The sequence below is a fragment of the Salvelinus alpinus genome, chromosome 2, assembly GCF_045679555.1.
Source record: "Salvelinus alpinus chromosome 2, SLU_Salpinus.1, whole genome shotgun sequence".
In the NCBI taxonomy this organism is placed as follows: domain Eukaryota; kingdom Metazoa; phylum Chordata; class Actinopteri; order Salmoniformes; family Salmonidae; genus Salvelinus; species Salvelinus alpinus.
In genome coordinates this window covers 105,998,205-106,020,063 of record NC_092087.1, presented here as the reverse complement: position 1 = coordinate 106,020,063, position 21,859 = coordinate 105,998,205, and the positions used below count along the sequence as shown (strand labels likewise).

The following is a 21,859-nucleotide window of genomic DNA, read 5'->3' as shown; positions in this document are numbered from 1 at the left end:
ATGGTGGGGAGAGCGAGGGGTAGAGATGGAACGAGAGAGAGGTGGAAAGAGAGAGAGAGAGAGGGTAGATGGAGAGTTAAGAGAGAGGGGTAGAAATGGAAAGAGAGGTGGAAAGAGAGAGAGAGAGGGTAGAGTTGGAGAGAAAGAGAGAGGGATAGAAATGGAAATAGAGAGGTGGAAAGAGAGAGAGAGAGGGTAGAGATGGAGAGAGTGAGAGGGGTGGAGAGAGAGAGAGAGGGTAGAGATGGAGAGAGTGAGAAGGGTGGAAAGAGAGAGAGAGAGGAAGGAGGAAGTCCCTGTATTCAGGCCAGGTGCTGTGTGTTTAGAGACTAGAGAGGGACAACCTCAACCTACATTATAGTGTTTAGAGAGGGACAACCTCAACCTACTTTATAGTGTTTAGAGACTAGAGAGGGACAACCTCAACCTACATTATAGTGTTTAGAGACTAGAGAGGGACAACCTCATCCTACATTATAGTGTTTAGAGACTAGAGAGGGACAACCTCAACCTACATTATAGTGTTTAGAGACTAGAGAGGGACAACCTCAACCTACATTATAGTGTTTAGAGACTAGAGAGGGACAACCTCAACCTACATTATAGTGTTTAGAGAGGGACAACCTCAACCTACATTATAGTGTTTAGAGACTAGAGAGGGACAACCTCAACCTACATTATAGTGTTTAGAGACTAGAGAGGGACAACCTCAACCTACATTATAGTGTTTAGAGACTAGAGAGGGACAACCTCAACCTACATTATAGTGTTTAGAGAGGGACAACCTCAACCTACATTATAGTGTTTAGAGACTAGAGAGGGACAACCTCAACCTACATTATAGTGTTTAGAGACTAGAGAGGGACAACCTCAACCTACATTATAGTGTTTAGAGACTAGAGAGGGACAACCTCAACCTACATTATAGTGTTTAGAGACTAGAGAGGGACAACCTCAACCTACATTATAGTGTTTAGAGAGGGACAACCTCAACCTACATTATAGTGTTTAGAGACTAGAGAGGGACAACCTCAACCTACATTATAGTGTTTAGAGACTAGAGAGGGACAACCTCAACCTACATTATAGTGTTTAGAGACTAGAGAGGGACAACCTCAACCTACATTATAGTGTTTAGAGAGGGACAACCTCAACCTACATTATAGTGTTTAGAGACTAGAGAGGGACAACCTCAACCTACATTATAGTGTTTAGAGACTAGAGAGGAACAACCTCAACCTACATTATAGTGTTTAGAGACTAGAGAGGGACAACCTCAACCTACATTATAGTGTTTAGAGACTAGAGAGGGACAACCTCAACCTACATTATAGTGTTTAGAGACTAGAGAGGGACAACCTCAACCTACATTATAGTGTTTAGAGACTAGAGAGGGACAACCTCAACCTACATTATAGTGTTTAGAGACTAGAGAGGGACAACCTCAACCTACATTATAGTGTTTAGAGAGGGACAACCTCAACCTACATTATAGTGTTTAGAGACTAGAGAGGGACAACCTCAACCTACATTATAGTGTTTATAGACTAGAGGGACAACCTCAACCTACATTATAGTGTTTAGAGACTAGAGAGGGACAATCTCAACCTACTTTATAGTGTTTAGAGAGGGACGACCTCAACCTACATTATAGTGTTTAGAGACTAGAGAGGGACAACCTCAACCTACATTATAGTGTTTAGAGACTAGAGAGGGACAACCTCAACCTACATTATAGTGTTTAGAGACTAGAGAGGGACGACCTCAACCTACATTATAGTGTTTAGAGACTAGAGGGACAACCTCAACCTACTTTATAGTGTTTATAGACTAGAGAGGGACAACCTCAACCTACATTATAGTGTTTAGAGACTAGAGAGGGACAACCTCAACCTACATTATAGTGTTTAAAGACTAGAGAGGGACAACCTCAACCTACATTATAGTGTTTAGAGACTAGAGAGGGACAACCTCAACCTACATTATAGTGTTTAGAGAGGGACAACCTCAACCTACATTATAGTGTTTAGAGACTAGAGAGGGACAACCTCAACCTACATTATAGTGTTTAGAGACTAGAGAGGGACAACCTCAACCTACATTATAGTGTTTAGAGAGGGACAACCTCAACCTACATTATAGTGTTTAGAGACTAGAGAGGGACAACCTCAACCTACATTATAGTGTTTAGAGACTAGAGAGGGACAACCTCAACCTACATTATAGTGTTTAAAGACTAGAGAGGGACAACCTCAACCTACTTTATAGGGACGAGGGTGATGTTGCTGCTAGACGCTGGTCTTGGGTCAGTTTTGCGTTTTATCCACTAATGGTTAAGGTTTAAAATTGGGAGAGGGGAAGCTGATCCCAGGTCTGTACCTAGGGGAAACTGATCCTAGGTCTGTACCTAGGGGAAGCTGATCCCAGGTTCTGTACCTAGGGGAAGCTGATCCTAGGTCTGTACCTAAGGGAAGCTGATCCCAGGTCTGTACCTAGGGGAAGCTGATCCCAGGTCTTTACCTAGGGGAAGCTGATCCCAGGTCTGTACCTAGGGGAAGCTGATCCCAGGTCTTTACCTAGGGGAAACTGATCCTAGGTCTGTACCTAGGGGAAGCTGATCCTAGGTCTGTACCTAGGGGAAGCTGATCCCAGGTCTGTACCTAGGGGAAACTGATCCTAGGTCTGTACCTAGGGGAAGCTGATCCTAGGTCTGTACCTAGGGGAAGCTGATCCCAGGTCTGTACCTAGGGGAAGCTGATCCCAGGTCTGTACCTAGGGGAAACTGATCCTAGGTCTGTACCTAGGGGAAGCTGATCCCAGGTCTGTACCTAAGGGAAGCTGATCCCAGGTCTTTACCTAGGGGAAGCTGATCCTAGGTCTGTACCTAGGGGAAGCTGATCCCAGGTCTGTACCTAGGGGAAGCTGATCCTAGGTCTGTACCTAGGGGAAGCTGATCCTAGGTCTGTACCTAGGGGAAGCTGATCCCAGGTCTGTACCTAAGGGAAGCTGATCCCAGGTCTGTACCTAGGGGAAGCTGATCCCAGGTCTGTACCTAGGGGAAGCTGATCCCAGGTCTGTACCGAGGGGAAACTTCACCCCAGAACACATTATAGAGACTTACTGGGCCAGGAGTCTGTTTGACAGACTGGGGTTGGACCCTGTGACTGTTAGCCAGTTGAGCTAAAGCCCTAGGAGCTAATGCAACTCTTCGTGTGTGTGTGCGGTAGTGACAGGATCTCTGTTCTTTCACAGAAACAGGAACACACACACACACACACACCACCCCGCCTCTTTCTTTGTGGCCCAGATATAACCGCTGACGTTACACACACCGTGTGTGTGTGTGTGTGTGTGTGTGTGTGTGTGTGTGTGTGTGTGTGTGTGTGTGTCTACGTGTGTGTCTACGTGTGTGTCTGTGTGTGTGTGTGTTACTGTGTGTGTGTGTGTGTCTGTGTCTCTGTGTGTGTGTGTCTGTGCCTGTGTGTGGTGTGTGTGTGTGTGTGTGTTCCTGTCTCCGCACGTCCTCTTTTCTTCATGCTAATTTAATCACTGAGAAGAGGAGAGGAGAGATGGATCTGGAAGTGAGGAGAAGGATGGAAGGAGAGGAGAGATGGATCTGGGAGTGAGGAGAGATGGATCTGGGAGTGAGGAGAGGAGAGATGAATCTGAGAGTGAGGAGAAGGATGGAAGGAGAGGAGAGATGGATCTGGAAGTGAGGAGAAGGATGGAAGGAGAGGAGAGATGGATCTGGGAGTCAGGAGAAGGATGGAGGGAGAGGAGAGATGGATCTGGGAGTTAGGAGAAGGATGGAAGGAGAGGAGAGATGGATCTGGGAGTGAGGAGAAGGATGGAAGGAGAGGAGAGATGGATCTGGGAGTGAGGAGAAGGATGGAAGGAGAGGAGAGATGGATCTGGGAGTGAGGAGAAGGATGGAAGGAGAGGAGAGATGGATCTGGGAGTGAGGAGGAGGATGGAAGGAGAGGAGAGGTGGATCTGGAAGTGAGGAGAGGAGAGATGGATCTGGGAGTGAGGAGAGGATGGAAGGAGAGGAGAGATGGATCTGGGAGTGAGGAGAAGGATGGAAGGAGAGGAGAGATGGATCTGGGAGTGAGGAGAAGGATGGAAGGAGAGGAGAGATGGATCTGGGAGTGAGGAGGAGGATGGAAGGAGAGGAGAGATGGATCTGAGAGTGAGGAGAAGGATGGAAGGAGAGGAGAGATGGATCTGGGAGTGAGGAGAGGAGAGATGGATCTGGGAGTGAGGAGAGGGATGGAAGGAGAGGAGAGATGGATCTGGGAGTGAGGAGAGGAGACATGGAAGGAGAGGAGAGATGGATCTGGGAGTGAGGAGAGGGATGGAAGGAGAGGAGAGATGGATCTGGGAGTGAGGAGAGGAGAGATGGATCTGGGAGTGAGGAGAAGGATGGAAGGAGAGGAGAGATGGATCTGGGAGTGAGGAGAAGGATGGAAGGAGAGGAGAGATGGATCTGGGAGTGAGGAGAAGGATGGAAGGAGAGGAGAGATGGATCTGGAAGTGAGGAGAGGAGAGATGGAAGGAGAGGAGAGATGGAAGGAGAGGGGAGATGGATCTGGGAGTGAGGAGAAGGATGGAAGGAGAGGAGAGATGGATCTGGGAGTGAGGAGAAGGAGAGGAGAGATGCATCTGGGAGTGAGGAGAAGGATGGAAGGAGAGGAGAGATGGATCTGGGAGTGAGGAGGAGGATGGAAGGAGAGGAGAGATGGATCTGGGAGTGAGGAGAAGGATGGAAGGAGAGGAGAGATGGATCTGAGAGTGAGGAGAGGAGAGATGGATCTGGGAGTGAGGAGAAGGATGGAAGGAGAGGAGAGATGGATCTGGGAGTGAGGAGAAGGATGGAAGGAGAGGAGAGATGGATATGGGAGTGAGGAGAGGAGACATGGAAGGAGAGGAGAGATGGATCTGGGAGTGAGGAGAAGGATGGAAGGAGAGGAGAGATGGATCTGGGAGTGAGGAGAGGAGAGATGGATCTGGGAGTGAGGAGAAGGATGGAAGGAGAGGAGAGATGGATCTGGAAGTGAGGAGAGGAGAGATGGAAGGAGAGGAGAGATGGAAGGAGAGGGGAGATGGATCTGGGAGTGAGGAGAAGGATGGAAGGAGAGGAGAGATGGATCTGGGAGTGAGGAGAAGGAGAGGAGAGATGCATCTGGGAGTGAGGAGAAGGATGGAAGGAGAGGAGAGATGGATCTGAGAGTGAGGAGAAGGATGGAAGGAGAGGAGAGATGGATCTGGGAGTGAGGAGAGGAGAGATGGATCTGGGAGTGAGGAGGAGGATGGAAGGAGAGGAGAGATGGATCTGAGAGTGAGGAGAAGGATGGAAGGAGAGGAGAGATGGATCTGAGAGTGAGGAGAAGGATGGAAGGAGAGGATAGATGGATCTGGGAGTGAGGAGAGGAGAGATGGATCTGGGAGTGAGGAGGAGGATGGAAGGAGAGGAGAGATGGATCTGGGAGTGAGGAGAAGGATGGAAGGAGAGGAGAGATGGATCTGAGAGTGAGGAGAAGGATGGAAGGAGAGGAGAGATGGATCTGAGAGTGAGGAGAGGAGAGATGGATCTGGGAGTGAGGAGGAGGATGGAAGGAGAGGAGAGATGGATCTGGGAGTGAGGAGAAGGATGGAAGGAGAGGAGAGATGGATCTGGGAGTGAGGAGAGGAGAGATGGAAGGAGAGGAGAGATGGAAGGAGAGGGGAGATGGATCTGGGAGTGAGGAGAAGGATGGAAGGAGAGGAGAGATGGATCTGGGAGTGAGGAGAGGAGAGATGGAAGGAGAGGAGAAGGATGGAAGGAGAGGAGAGATGGATCTGAGAGTGAGGAGAAGGATGGAAGGAGAGGAGAGATGGATCTGGGAGTGAGGAGAGGAGAGATGGATCTGGGAGTGAGGAGGAGGAGGATGGAAGGAGAGGAGAGAGACTGGGATGGAGGGAGGGAGAGGAGATAGAAGAGGAAAAGGGAGGTTTTAGTGACATAAAAAAATCCTTGCTCGGGGGTTTCCATGGCTACAGTGACATCACCACTCTACAGTGACATCTATCTACTTTGTGTGTGTGTGTGTGTGTGTGTGTGTGTGTGTGTGTGTGTGTGTGTGTGTGTGTGTGTGTGTGTGTGTGTGTGTGTGTGTGTGTGTGTGTGTGTGTGTGTGTGTGTGTGTGTGTGTGTGTGTGTGTGTGTGTGTGTGTGAGAGAGACAGACAGACAGACAGACAGACCTCTTTTTTCAGCCTCAGTCGATCCTTGGTTACTGGCAGTTGCCAGGCAACTGTAGTCATGGCAAAAAGCAGGTTTCTGAGAGAGAGAGATTCCAGAACTCTGAAAGAACATCTCTGATTGCTATCAATCAGACAAAACAAACACAGACTGATGGAGGTGGAGAGAGAGAACAAACACAGACTGATGGAGGTGGAGAGAGAACAAACACAGACTGATGGAGGGAGGTGAAGAGAGAGAACAAACACAGACTGATGGAGGGAGGTGAAGAGAGAGAACAAACAGACTGATGGAGCTGGAGAGAGAGAACAAACAGACTGATGGAGAGAGAGAACAAACACAGACTGATGGAGGTGGAGAGAGAGAACAAACAGACTGATGGAGGGAGGTGGAGAGAGAGAACAAACAGACTAATGGAGGTGGAGAGAGAGAACAAACACAGACTGATGGAGGGAGGTGAAGAGAGAGAGAACAAACAGACTGATGGAGGGAGGTGGAGAGAGAGAACAAACACAGACTGATGGAGGTGGAGAGAGATAACAAACACAGACTGATGGAGGTGGAGATAGTGAACAAACACAGACTGATGGAGGTGGAGAGAGAGAACAAACAGACTGATGGAGGTGGAGAGAGAGAACAAACACAGACTGATGGAGGTGGAGAGAGAGAACAAACAGACTGATGGAGGTGGAGAGAGAGAACAAACAGACTGATGGAGGGAGGTGGAGAGAGAGAACAAACACAGACTGATGGAGGTGGAGAGAGAGAACAAACAGACTGATGGAGGTGGAGAGAGAGAACAAACAGACTGATGGAGGGAGGTGGAGAGAGAGAACAAACAGACTGATGGAGGTGGAGAGAGAGAACAAACACAGACTGAAGGAGGGAGGTGGAGAGAGAGAACAAACACAGACTGATGGAGGTGGAGAGAGAGAACAAACAGACTGATGGAGGGAGGTGGAGATAGAGAACAAACACAGACTGATGGAGGTGGAGAGAGAGAACAAACAGACTGATGGAGGTGGAGAGAGAGAACAAACACAGACTGATGGAGGTGGAGAGAGAGAACAAACAGACTGATGGAGGTGGAGAGAGAGAACAAACAGACTGATGGAGGGAGGTGGAGAGAGAGAACAAACACAGACTGATGGAGGTGGAGAGAGAGAACAAACAGACTGATGGAGGTGGAGAGAGAGAACAAACAGACTGATGGAGGGAGGTGAGAGAGAGAACAAACAGACTGATGGAGGTGGAGAGAGAGAACAAACACAGACTGAAGGAGGGAGGTGGAGAGAGAGAACAAACACAGACTGATGGAGGTGGAGAGAGAGAACAAACAGACTGATGGAGGGAGGTGGAGAGAGAGAACAAACAGACTGATGGAGGTGGAGAGAGAGAACAAACACAGACTGAAGGAGGGAGGTGGAGAGAGAGAACAAACACAGACTGATGGAGGTGGAGAGAGAGAACAAACAGACTGATGGAGGTGGAGAGAGAGAACAAACACAGACTGATGGAGGTGGAGAGAGAGAACAAACACAGACTGAAGGAGGGAGGTGGAGAGAGAGAACAAACACAGACTGATGGAGGTGGAGAGAGAGAACAAACAGACTGATGGAGGGAGGTGGAGAGAGAGAACAAACAGACTGATGGAGGTGGAGAGAGAGAACATGAGGGGGGGAGAGAGGGGTAGAATAGAGAGGGAGGGGCAGTATCATTTAATAATATATAGTTAGTGATGCTGGTGTGTGATTCAGTAGTAATATATAGTTAGTGATGCTGGTGTGTGATTCAGTAGTAATATATAGTTAGTGATGCTGGTGTGTGATTCAGTAGTAATATATAGTTAGTGATGCTGGTGTGTGATTCAGTAGTAATATATAGTTAGTGATGCTGGTGTGTGATTCAGTAGTAATATATAGTTAGTGATGCTGGTGTGTGATTCAGTAGTAATATATAGTTAGTGATGCTGGTGTGTGATTCAGTAGTAATATATAGTTAGTGATGTTGGTGTGTGATTCAGTAGTAATATATAGTTAGTGATGTTGGTGTGTGATTCAGTAGTAACATATAGTTAGTGATGCTGGTGTGTGATTCAGTAGTAATATATAGTTAGTGATGCTGGTGTGTGATTCAGTAGTAATATATAGTTAGTGATGCTGGTGTGTGATTCAGTAGTAATATATAGTTAGTGATGCTGGTGTGTGATTCAGTAGTAATATATAGTTAGTGATGCTGGTGTGTGATTCAGTAGTAATATATAGTTAGTGATGCTGGTGTGTGATTCAGTAGTAATATATAGTTAGTGATGCTGGTGTGTGATTCAGTAGTAATATATAGTTAGTGATGCTGGTGTGTGATTCAGTAGTAATATATAGTTAGTGATGCTGGTGTGTGATTCAGTAGTAATATATAGTTAGTGATGTTGGTGTGTGATTCAGTAGTAATATATAGTTAGTGATGCTGGTGTGTGATTCAGTAGTAATATATAGTTAGTGATGCTGGTGTGTGATTCAGTAGTAATATATAGTTAGTGATGCTGGTGTGTGATTCAGTAGTAATATATAGTTAGTGATGCTGGTGTGTGATTCAGTAGTAATATATAGTTAGTGATGCTGGTGTGTGATTCAGTAGTAATATATAGTTAGTGATGTTGGTGTGTGATTCAGTAGTAATATATAGTTAGTGATGCTGGTGTGTGATTCAGTAGTAATATATAGTTAGTGATGCTGGTGTGTGATTCAGTAGTAATATATAGTTAGTGATGTTGGTGTGTGATTCAGTAGTAATATATAGTTAGTGATGTTGGTGTGTGATTCAGTAGTAATATATAGTTAGTGATGCTGGTGTGTGATTCAGTAGTAATATATAGTTAGTGATGCTGGTGTGTGATTCAGTAGTAATATATAGTTAGTGATGCTGGTGTGTGATTCAGTAGTAATATATAGTTAGTGATGCTGGTGTGTGATTCAGTAGTAATATATAGTTAGTGATGCTGGTGTGTGATTCAGTAGTAATATATAGTTAGTGATGCTGGTGTGTGATTCAGTAGTAATATATAGTTAGTGATGCTGGTGTGTGATTCAGTAGTAATATATAGTTAGTGATGCTGGTGTGTGATTCAGTAGTAATATATAGTTAGTGGTGTTGGTGTGTGATTCAGTAGTAATATATAGTTAGTGATGCTGGTGTGTGATTCAGTAGTAATATATAGTTAGTGATGTTGGTGTGTGATTCAGTAGTAATATATAGTTAGTGATGCTGGTGTGTGATTCAGTAGTAATATATAGTTAGTGATGCTGGTGTGTGATTCAGTAGTAATATATAGTTAGTGATGTTGGTGTGTGATTCAGTAGTAATATATAGTTAGTGATGTTGGTGTGTGATTCAGTAGTAATATATAGTTAGTGATGTTGGTGTGTGATTCAGTAGTAATATATAGTTAGTGATGCTGGTGTGTGATTCAGTAGTAATATATAGTTAGTGATGCTGGTGTGTGATTCAGTAGTAATATATAGTTAGTGATGCTGGTGTGTGATTCAGTAGTAATATATAGTTAGTGATGCTGGTGTGTGATTCAGTAGTAATATATAGTTAGTGATGCTGGTGTGTGATTCAGTAGTAATATATAGTTAGTGATGCTGGTGTGTGATTCAGTAGTAATATATAGTTAGTGATGTTGGTGTGTGATTCAGTAGTAATATATAGTTAGTGATGCTGGTGTGTGATTCAGTAGTAATATATAGTTAGTGATGCTGGTGTGTGATTCAGTAGTAATATATAGTTAGTGATGCTGGTGTGTGATTCAGTAGTAATATATAGTTAGTGATGCTGGTGTGTGATTCAGTAGTAATATATAGTTAGTGATGCTGGTGTGTGATTCAGTAGTAATATATAGTTAGTGATGCTGGTGTGTGATTCAGTAGTAATATATAGTTAGTGATGCTGGTGTGTGATTCAGTAGTAATATATAGTTAGTGATGCTGGTGTGTGATTCAGTAGTAATATATAGTTAGTGATGTTGGTGTGTGATTCAGTAGTAATATATAGTTAGTGATGCTGGTGTGTGATTCAGTAGTAATATATAGTTAGTGATGCTGGTCTGTGATTCAGTAGTAATATATAGTTAGTGATGCTGGTGTGTGATTCAGTAGTAATATATAGTTAGTGATGTTGGTGTGTGATTCAGTAGTAATATATAGTTAGTGATGCTGGTGTGTGATTCAGTAGTAATATATAGTTAGTGATGCTGGTGTGTGATTCAGTAGTAATATATAGTTAGTGATGCTGGTGTGTGATTCAGTAGTAATATATAGTTAGTGATGCTGGTGTGTGATTCAGTAGTAATATATAGTTAGTGATGCTGGTGTGTGATTCAGTAGTAATATATAGTTAGTGATGCTGGTGTGTGATTCAGTAGTAATATATAGTTAGTGATGCTGGTGTGTGATTCAGTAGTAATATATAGTTAGTGATGCTGGTGTGTGATTCAGTAGTAATATATAGTTAGTGATGCTGGTGTGTGATTCAGTAGTAATATATAGTTAGTGATGCTGGTGTGTGATTCAGTAGTAATATATAGTTAGTGATGCTGGTGTGTGATTCAGTAGTAATATATAGTTAGTGATGCTGGTGTGTGATTCAGTAGTAATATATAGTTAGTGATGTTGGTGTGTGATTCAGTAGTAATATATAGTTAGTGATGTTGGTGTGTGATTCAGTAGTAATATATAGTTAGTGATGTTGGTGTGTGATTCAGTAGTAATATATAGTTAGTGATGTTGGTCTGTGATTCAGTAGTAATATATAGTTAGTGATGCTGGTGTGTGATTCAGTAGTAATATATAGTTAGTGATGCTGGTCTGTGATTCAGTAGTAATATATAGTTAGTGATGCTGGTGTGTGATTCAGTAGTAATATATAGTTAGTGATGCTGGTGTGTGATTCAGTAGTAATATATAGTTAGTGATGCTGGTGTGTGATTCAGTAGTAATATATAGTTAGTGATGCTGGTGTGTGATTCAGTAGTAATATATAGTTAGTGATGCTGGTGTGTGATTCAGTAGTAATATATAGTTAGTGATGCTGGTGTGTGATTCAGTAGTAATATATAGTTAGTGATGTTGGTGTGTGATTCAGTAGTAATATATAGTTAGTGATGCTGGTGTGTGATTCAGTAGTAATATATAGTTAGTGATGCTGGTGTGTGATTCAGTAGTAATATATAGTTAGTGATGCTGGTGTGTGATTCAGTAGTAATATATAGTTAGTGATGCTGGTGTGTGATTCAGTAGTAATATATAGTTAGTGATGTTGGTGTGTGATTCAGTAGTAATATATAGTTAGTGATGCTGGTGTGTGATTCAGTAGTGATATATAGTTAGTGATGTTGGTGTGTGATTCAGTAGTAATATATAGTTAGTGATGCTGGTGTGTGATTCAGTAGTAATATATAGTTAGTGATGCTGGTGTGTGATTCAGTAGTAATATATAGTTAGTGATGCTGGTGTGTGATTCAGTAGTAATATATAGTTAGTGATGCTGGTGTATGATTCAGTAGTAATATATAGTTAGTGATGCTGGTGTGTGATTCAGTAGTAATATATAGTTAGTGATGCTGGTGTGTGATTCAGTAGTAATATATAGTTAGTGATGCTGGTGTGTGATTCAGTAGTAATATATAGTTAGTGATGCTGGTGTGTGATTCAGTAGTAATATATAGTTAGTGATGTTGGTGTGTGATTCAGTAGTAATATATAGTTAGTGATGCTGGTGTGTGATTCAGTAGTAATATATAGTTAGTGATGCTGGTGTGTGATTCAGTAGTAATATATAGTTAGTGATGCTGGTGTGTGATTCAGTAGTAATATATAGTTAGTGATGCTGGTGTGTGATTCAGTAGTAATATATAGTTAGTGATGCTGGTGTGTGATTCAGTAGTAATATATAGTTAGTGATGTTGGTGTGTGATTCAGTAGTAATATATAGTTAGTGATGCTGGTGTGTGATTCAGTAGTAATATATAGTTAGTGATGCTGGTGTGTGATTCAGTAGTAATATATAGTTAGTGATGTTGGTGTGTGATTCAGTAGTAATATATAGTTAGTGATGCTGGTGTGTGATTCAGTAGTAATATATAGTTAGTGATGCTGGTGTGTGATTCAGTAGTAATATATAGTTAGTGATGTTGGTGTGTGATTCAGTAGTAATATATAGTTAGTGATGCTGGTGTGTGATTCAGTAGTAATATATAGTTAGTGATGCTGGTGTGTGATTCAGTAGTAATATATAGTTAGTGATGCTGGTGTGTGATTCAGTAGTAATATATAGTTAGTGATGCTGGTGTGTGATTCAGTAGTAATATATAGTTAGTGATGCTGGTGTGTGATTCAGTAGTAATATATAGTTAGTGATGCTGGTGTGTGATTCAGTAGTAATATATAGTTAGTGATGCTGGTGTGTGATTCAGTAGTAATATATAGTTAGTGATGCTGGTGTGTGATTCAGTAGTAATATATAGTTAGTGATGCTGGTGTGTGATTCAGTAGTAATATATAGTTAGTGATGCTGGTGTGTGATTCAGTAGTAATATATAGTTAGTGATGCTGGTGTGTGATTCAGTAGTAATATATAGTTAGTGATGCTGGTGTGTGATTCAGTAGTAATATATAGTTAGTGATGCTGGTGTGTGATTCAGTAGTAATATATAGTTAGTGATGCTGGTGTGTGATTCAGTAGTAATATATAGTTAGTGATGCTGGTGTGTGATTCAGTAGTAATATATAGTTAGTGATGTTGGTCTGTGATTCAGTAGTAATATATAGTTAGTGATGTTGGTGTGTGATTCAGTAGTAATATATAGTTAGTGATGCTGGTGTGTGATTCAGTAGTAATATATAGTTAGTGATGTTGGTGTGTGATTCAGTAGTAATATATAGTTAGTGATGCTGGTGTGTGATTCAGTAGTAATATATAGTTAGTGATGCTGGTGTGTGATTCAGTAGTAATATATAGTTAGTGATGCTGGTGTGTGATTCAGTAGTAATATATAGTTAGTGATGCTGGTGTGTGATTCAGTAGTAATATATAGTTAGTGATGCTGGTGTGTGATTCAGTAGTAATATATAGTTAGTGATGCTGGTGTGTGATTCAGTAGTAATATATAGTTAGTGATGCTGGTGTGTGATTCAGTAGTAATATATAGTTAGTGATGCTGGTGTGTGATTCAGTAGTAATATATAGTTAGTGATGTTGGTGTGTGATTCAGTAGTAATATATAGTTAGTGATGCTGGTGTGTGATTCAGTAGTAATATATAGTTAGTGATGCTGGTGTGTGATTCAGTAGTAATATATAGTTAGTGATGCTGGTGTGTGATTCAGTAGTAATATATAGTTAGTGATGCTGGTGTGTGATTCAGTAGTAATATATAGTTAGTGATGCTGGTGTGTGATTCAGTAGTAATATATAGTTAGTGATGCTGGTGTGTGATTCAGTAGTAATATATAGTTAGTGATGTTGGTGTGTGATTCAGTAGTAATATATAGTTAGTGATGCTGGTGTGTGATTCAGTAGTAATATATAGTTAGTGATGCTGGTGTGTGATTCAGTAGTAATATATAGTTAGTGATGCTGGTGTGTGATTCAGTAGTAATATATAGTTAGTGATGCTGGTGTGTGATTCAGTAGTAATATATAGTTAGTGATGCTGGTGTGTGATTCAGTAGTAATATATAGTTAGTGATGTTGGTGTGTGATTCAGTAGTAATATATAGTTAGTGATGCTGGTGTGTGATTCAGTAGTAATATATAGTTAGTGATGCTGGTGTGTGATTCAGTAGTAATATATAGTTAGTGATGTTGGTGTGTGAATCAGTAGTAATATATAGTTAGTGATGTTGGTGTGTGATTCAGTAGTAATATATAGTTAGTGATGCTGGTGTGTGATTCAGTAGTAATATATAGTTAGTGATGCTGGTGTGTGATTCAGTAGTAATATATAGTTAGTGATGTTGGTGTGTGATTCAGTAGTAATATATAGTTAGTGATGCTGGTGTGTGATTCAGTAGTAATATATAGTTAGTGATGTTGGTGTGTGATTCAGTAGTAATATATAGTTAGTGATGCTGGTGTATGATTCAGTAGTAACATATAGTTAGTGATGCTGGTGTGTGATTCAGTAGTAATATATAGTTAGTGATGCTGGTGTGTGATTCAGTAGTAATATATAGTTAGTGATGCTGGTGTGTGATTCAGTAGTAATATATAGTTAGTGATGCTGGTGTGTGATTCAGTAGTAATATATAGTTAGTGATGCTGGTGTGTGATTCAGTAGTAATATATAGTTAGTGATGCTGGTGTGTGATTCAGTAGTAATATATAGTTAGTGATGCTGGTGTGTGATTCAGTAGTAATATATAGTTAGTGATGTTGGTCTGTGATTCAGTAGTAATATATAGTTAGTGATGCTGGTGTGTGATTCAGTAGTAATATATAGTTAGTGATGCTGGTGTGTGATTCAGTAGTAATATATAGTTAGTGATGCTGGTGTGTGATTCAGTAGTAATATATAGTTAGTGATGCTGGTGTGTGATTCAGTAGTAATATATAGTTAGTGATGCTGGTGTGTGATTCAGTAGTAATATATAGTTAGTGATGTTGGTGTGTGATTCAGTAGTAATATATAGTTAGTGATGCTGGTGTGTGATTCAGTAGTAATATATAGTTAGTGATGCTGGTGTGTGATTCAGTAGTAATATATAGTTAGTGATGCTGGTGTGTGATTCAGTAGTAATATATAGTTAGTGATGTTGGTCTGTGATTCAGTAGTAATATATAGTTAGTGATGCTGGTGTGTGATTCAGTAGTAATATATAGTTAGTGATGCTGGTGTGTGATTCAGTAGTAATATATAGTTAGTGATGCTGGTGTGTGATTCAGTAGTAATATATAGTTAGTGATGCTGGTGTGTGATTCAGTAGTAACATATAGTTAGTGATGCTGGTGTGTGATTCAGTAGTAATATATAGTTAGTGATGCTGGTGTGTGATTCAGTAGTAATATATAGTTAGTGATGCTGGTGTGTGATTCAGTAGTAACATATAGTTAGTGATGCTGGTGTGTGATTCAGTAGTAATATATAGTTAGTGATGCTGGTGTGTGAATCAGTAGTAATATATAGTTAGTGATGTTGGTGTGTGATTCAGTAGTAATATATAGTTAGTGATGCTGGTGTGTGATTCAGTAGTAATATATAGTTAGTGATGCTGGTGTGTGATTCAGTAGTAATATATAGTTAGTGATGCTGGTGTGTGATTCAGTAGTAATATATAGTTAGTGATGCTGGTGTGTGATTCAGTAGTAATATATAGTTAGTGATGTTGGTGTGTGATTCAGTAGTAATATATAGTTAGTGATGCTGGTGTGTGATTCAGTAGTAATATATAGTTAGTGATGCTGGTGTGTGATTCAGTAGTAATATATAGTTAGTGATGCTGGTGTGTGATTCAGTAGTAATATATAGTTAGTGATGCTGGTGTGTGATTCAGTAGTAATATATAGTTAGTGATGTTGGTGTGTGATTCAGTAGTAATATATAGTTAGTGATGCTGGTGTGTGATTCAGTAGTAATATATAGTTAGTGATGCTGGTGTGTGATTCAGTAGTAATATATAGTTAGTGATGCTGGTGTGTGATTCAGTAGTAATATATAGTTAGTGATGCTGGTGTGTGATTCAGTAGTAATATATAGTTAGTGATGCTGGTGTGTGATTCAGTAGTAACATATAGTTAGTGATGCTGGTGTGTGATTCAGTAGTAATATATAGTTAGTGATGCTGGTGTGTGATTCAGTAGTAATATATAGTTAGTGATGCTGGTGTGTGATTCAGTAGTAATATATAGTTAGTGATGCTGGTGTGTGATTCAGTAGTAATATATAGTTAGTGATGCTGGTGTGTGATTCAGTAGTAATATATAGTTAGTGATGCTGGTGTGTGATTCAGTAGTAATATATAGTTAGTGATGCTGGTGTGTGATTCAGTAGTAATATATAGTTAGTGATGCTGGTGTATGATTCAGTAGTAATATATAGTTAGTGATGCTGGTGTGTGATTCAGTAGTAATATATAGTTAGTGATGCTGGTGTGTGATTCAGTAGTAATATATAGTTAGTGATGCTGGTGTGTGATTCAGTAGTAATATATAGTTAGTGATGCTGGTGTGTGATTCAGTAGTAATATATAGTTAGTGATGCTGGTGTGTGATTCAGTAGTAACATATAGTTAGTGATGCTGGTGTGTGATTCAGTAGTAATATATAGTTAGTGATGCTGGTGTGTGATTCAGTAGTAATATATAGTTAGTGATGCTGGTGTGTGATTCAGTAGTAATATATAGTTAGTGATGCTGGTGTGTGAATCAGTAGTAATATATAGTTAGTGATGCTGGTGTGTGATTCAGTAGTAATATATAGTTAGTGATGTTGGTGTGTGATTCAGTAGTAATATATAGTTAGTGATGCTGGTGTGTGATTCAGTAGTAATATATAGTTAGTGATGCTGGTGTGTGATTCAGTAGTAATATATAGTTAGTGATGCTGGTGTGTGATTCAGTAGTAATATATAGTTAGTGATGCTGGTGTGTGATTCAGTAGTAATATATAGTTAGTGATGCTGGTGTGTGATTCAGTAGTAACATATAGTTAGTGATGCTGGTGTGTGATTCAGTAGTAATATATAGTTAGTGATGCTGGTGTGTGATTCAGTAGTAATATATAGTTAGTGATGCTGGTGTGTGATTCAGTAGTAATATATAGTTAGTGATGTTGGTGTGTGATTCAGTAGTAATATATAGTTAGTGATGCTGGTGTGTGATTCAGTAGTAATATATAGTTAGTGATGCTGGTGTGTGATTCAGTAGTAATATATAGTTAGTGATGCTGGTGTGTGAATCAGTAGTAATATATAGTTAGTGATGTTGGTGTGTGATTCAGTAGTAATATATAGTTAGTGATGCTGGTGTGTGATTCAGTAGTAATATATAGTTAGTGATGCTGGTGTGTGATTCAGTAGTAATATATAGTTAGTGATGCTGGTGTGTGAATCAGTAGTAATATATAGTTAGTGATGCTGGTGTGTGATTCAGTAGTAATATATAGTTAGTGATGCTGGTGTGTGAATCAGTAGTAATATATAGTTAGTGATGCTGGTGTGTGATTCAGTAGTAATATATAGTTAGTGATGCTGGTGTGTGATTCAGTAGTAATATATAGTTAGTGATGCTGGTGTGTGATTCAGTAGTAATATATAGTTAGTGATGCTGGTGTGTGATTCAGTAGTAATATATAGTTAGTGATGTTGGTGTGTGATTCAGTAGTAATATATAGTTAGTGATGCTGGTGTGTGATTCAGTAGTAATATATAGTTAGTGATGTTGGTGTGTGATTCAGTAGTAATATATAGTTAGTGATGCTGGTGTGTGATTCAGTAGTAATATATAGTTAGTGATGTTGGTGTGTGATTCAGTAGTAATATATAGTTAGTGATGCTGGTGTGTGATTCAGTAGTAATATATAGTTAGTGATGCTGGTGTGTGAATCAGTAGTAATATATAGTTAGTGATGCTGGTGTGTGATTCAGTAGTAATATATAGTTAGTGATGCTGGTGTGTGATTCAGTAGTAATATATAGTTAGTGATGCTGGTGTGTGATTCAGTAGTAATATATAGTTAGTGATGCTGGTGTGTGATTCAGTAGTAATATATAGTTAGTGATGTTGGTGTGTGATTCAGTAGTAATATATAGTTAGTGATGTTGGTGTGTGATTCAGTAGTAATATATAGTTAGTGATGCTGGTGTGTGATTCAGTAGTAATATATAGTTAGTGATGCTGGTGTGTGATTCAGTAGTAATATATAGTTAGTGATGCTGGTGTGTGATTCAGTAGTAATATATAGTTAGTGATGTTGGTGTGTGATTCAGTAGTAACATATAGTTAGTGATGCTGGTGTGTGATTCAGTAGTAATATATAGTTAGTGATGTTGGTGTGTGATTCAGTAGTAATATATAGTTAGTGATGCTGGTGTGTGATTCAGTAGTAATATATAGTTAGTGATGCTGGTGTGTGATTCAGTAGTAATATATAGTTAGTGATGCTGGTGTGTGATTCAGTAGTAATATATAGTTAGTGATGCTGGTGTGTGATTCAGTAGTAATATATAGTTAGTGATGTTGGTGTGTGATTCAGTAGTAATATATAGTTAGTGATGCTGGTGTGTGATTCAGTAGTAATATATAGTTAGTGATGCTGGTGTGTGATTCAGTAGTAATATATAGTTAGTGATGTTGGTGTGTGATTCAGTAGTAACATATAGTTAGTGATGCTGGTGTGTGATTCAGTAGTAATATATAGTTAGTGATGCTGGTGTGTGATTCAGTAGTAATATATAGTTAGTGATGTTGGTGTGTGATTCAGTAGTAATATATAGTTAGTGATGTTGGTGTGTGATTCAGTAGTAACATATAGTTAGTGATGCTGGTGTGTGATTCAGTAGTAATATATAGTTAGTGATGCTGGTGTGTGATTCAGTAGTAATATATAGTTAGTGATGTTGGTGTGTGATTCAGTAGTAATATATAGTTAGTGATGCTGGTGTGTGATTCAGTAGTAATATATAGTTAGTGATGCTGGTGTGTGATTCAGTAGTAATATATAGTTAGTGATGCTGGTGTGTGATTCAGTAGTAATATATAGTTAGTGATGCTGGTGTGTGATTCAGTAGTAATATATAGTTAGTGATGCTGGTGTGTGATTCAGTAGTAATATATAGTTAGTGATGTTGGTGTGTGATTCAGTAGTAACATATAGTTAGTGATGCTGGTGTGTGATTCAGTAGTAATATATAGTTAGTGATGTTGGTGTGTGATTCAGTAGTAATATATAGTTAGTGATGCTGGTGTGTGATTCAGTAGTAATATATAGTTAGTGATGCTGGTGTGTGATTCAGTAGTAATATATAGTTAGTGATGCTGGTGTGTGATTCAGTAGTAATATATAGTTAGTGATGCTGGTGTGTGATTCAGTAGTAATATATAGTTAGTGATGCTGGTGTGTGATTCAGTAGTAATATATAGTTAGTGATGTTGGTGTGTGATTCAGTAGTAATATATAGTTAGTGATGCTGGTGTGTGATTCAGTAGTAATATATAGTTAGTGATGCTGGTGTGTGATTCAGTAGTAATATATAGTTAGTGATGCTGGTGTGTGATTCAGTAGTAATATATAGTTAGTGATGTTGGTGTGTGATTCAGTAGTAATATATAGTTAGTGATGCTGGTGTGTGATTCAGTAGTAATATATAGTTAGTGATGCTGGTGTGTGATTCAGTAGTAATATATAGTTAGTGATGTTGGTGTGTGATTCAGTAGTAATATATAGTTAGTGATGTTGGTGTGTGATTCAGTAGTAATATATAGTTAGTGATGCTGGTGTGTGATTCAGTAGTAATATATAGTTAGTGATGCTGGTGTGTGATTCAGTAGTAATATATAGTTAGTGATGCTGGTGTGTGATTCAGTAGTAACATATAGTTAGTGATGTTGGTGTGTGATTCAGTAGTAATATATAGTTAGTGATGCTGGTGTGTGATTCAGTAGTAATATATAGTTAGTGATGCTGGTGTGTGATTCAGTAGTAATATATAGTTAGTGATGCTGGTGTGTGATTCAGTAGTAACATATAGTTAGTGATGCTGGTGTGTGATTCAGTAGTAATATATAGTTAGTGATGCTGGTGTGTGATTCAGTAGTAATATATAGTTAGTGATGCTGGTGTGTGATTCAGTAGTAATATATAGTTAGTGATGCTGGTGTGTGATTCAGTAGTAATATATAGTTAGTGATGCTGGTGTGTGATTCAGTAGTAATATATAGTTAGTGATGTTGGTGTGTGATTCAGTAGTAATATATAGTTAGTGATGCTGGTGTGTGATTCAGTAGTAATATATAGTTAGTGATGCTGGTGTGTGATTCAGTAGTAATATATAGTTAGTGATGCTGGTGTGTGATTCAGAAGTAATATATAGTTAGTGATGTTGGTGTGTGATTCAGTAGTAATATATAGTTAGTGATGCTGGTGTGTGATTCAGTAGTAATATATAGTTAGTGATGTTGGTGTGTGATTCAGTAGTAATATATAGTTAGTGATGCTGGTGTGTGATTCAGTAGTAATATATAGTTAGTGATGCTGGTGTGTGATTCAGTAGTAATATATAGTTAGTGATGCTGGTGTGTGATTCAGTAGTAATATATAGTTAGTGATGCTGGTGTGTAATTCAGTAGTAATATATAGTTAGTGATGCTGGTGTGTGATTCAGTAGTAATATATAGTTAGTGATGCTGGTGTGTGATTCAGTAGTAATATATAGTTAGTGATGCTGGTGTGTGAATCAGTAGTAATATATAGTTAGTGATGCTGGTGTGTGATTCAGAAGTAATATATAGTTAGTGATGCTGGTGTGTGATTCAGTAGTAATATATAGTTAGTGATGTTGGTGTGTGATTCAGTAGTAATATATAGTTAGTGATGCTGGTGTGTGATTCAGTAGTAATATATAGTTAATGATGCTGGTGTGTGATTCAGTAGTAATATATAGTTAGTGATGCTGGTGTGTGATTCAGTAGTAATATATAGTTAGTGATGTTGGTGTGTGATTCAGTAGTAATATATAGTTAGTGATGCTGGTGTGTGATTCAGTAGTAATATATAGTTAGTGATGCTGGTGTGTGATTCAGTAGTAATATATAGTTAGTGATGCTGGTGTGTGATTCAGTAGTAATATATAGTTAGTGATGCTGGTGTGTGATTCAGTAGTAATATATAGTTAGTGATGTTGGTGTGTGATTCAGTAGTAATATATAGTTAGTGATGTTGGTGTGTGATTCAGTAGTAATATATAGTTAGTGATGCTGGTGTGTGATTCAGTAGTAATATATAGTTAGTGATGCTGGTGTGTGATTCAGTAGTAATATATAGTTAGTGATGCTGGTGTGTGATTCAGTAGTAATATATAGTTAGTGATGCTGGTGTGTGATTCAGTAGTAATATATAGTTAGTGATGCTGGTGTGTGATTCAGTAGTAATATATAGTTAGTGATGCTGGTGTGTGATTCAGTAGTAATATATAGTTAGTGATGCTGGTGTGTGATTCAGTAGTAATATATAGTTAGTGATGCTGGTGTGTGATTCAGTAGTAATATATAGTTAGTGATGCTGGTGTGTGATTCAGTAGTAATATATAGTTAGTGATGCTGGTGTGTGATTGGCTGCCTGTCGGAACGCTGATTGTTCTGTTTGTGGTTCTGAATTCCAGATTTATGAACAGCAGAGTTCCGTCCAATAAGAGGTATCAACCCACAGACTACGAACACGCTGCGAACTGTGCTACACACGCGGTGAGACACACACACACACACACACACACACACACACACACACACACACACACACACACACACACACACACACACAATGACACACACACACACACATACACAATGAGACACACACACATACACAATGAGACACACACACACGGTGAGACACACACTGCCACACACACA

At 39.4% G+C, this 21,859-nt stretch overlaps 1 protein-coding gene across 2 annotated transcripts in view; it reads left to right on the top strand.

Annotated features, from left to right (window-relative positions):
* LOC139568414 (monocyte to macrophage differentiation factor 2-like) overlaps positions 1-21,859 on the top strand; it is a 50,583-nt gene that overhangs the window by 2,288 nt on the left and 26,436 nt on the right. For both annotated transcript variants that reach the window (XM_071390211.1, XM_071390210.1), the window contains exon 2: positions 21,610-21,691. In XM_071390211.1, the coding sequence (XP_071246312.1) occupies positions 21,610-21,691 (82 nt within the window). The remainder of the gene's footprint in view (positions 1-21,609; positions 21,692-21,859) is intronic.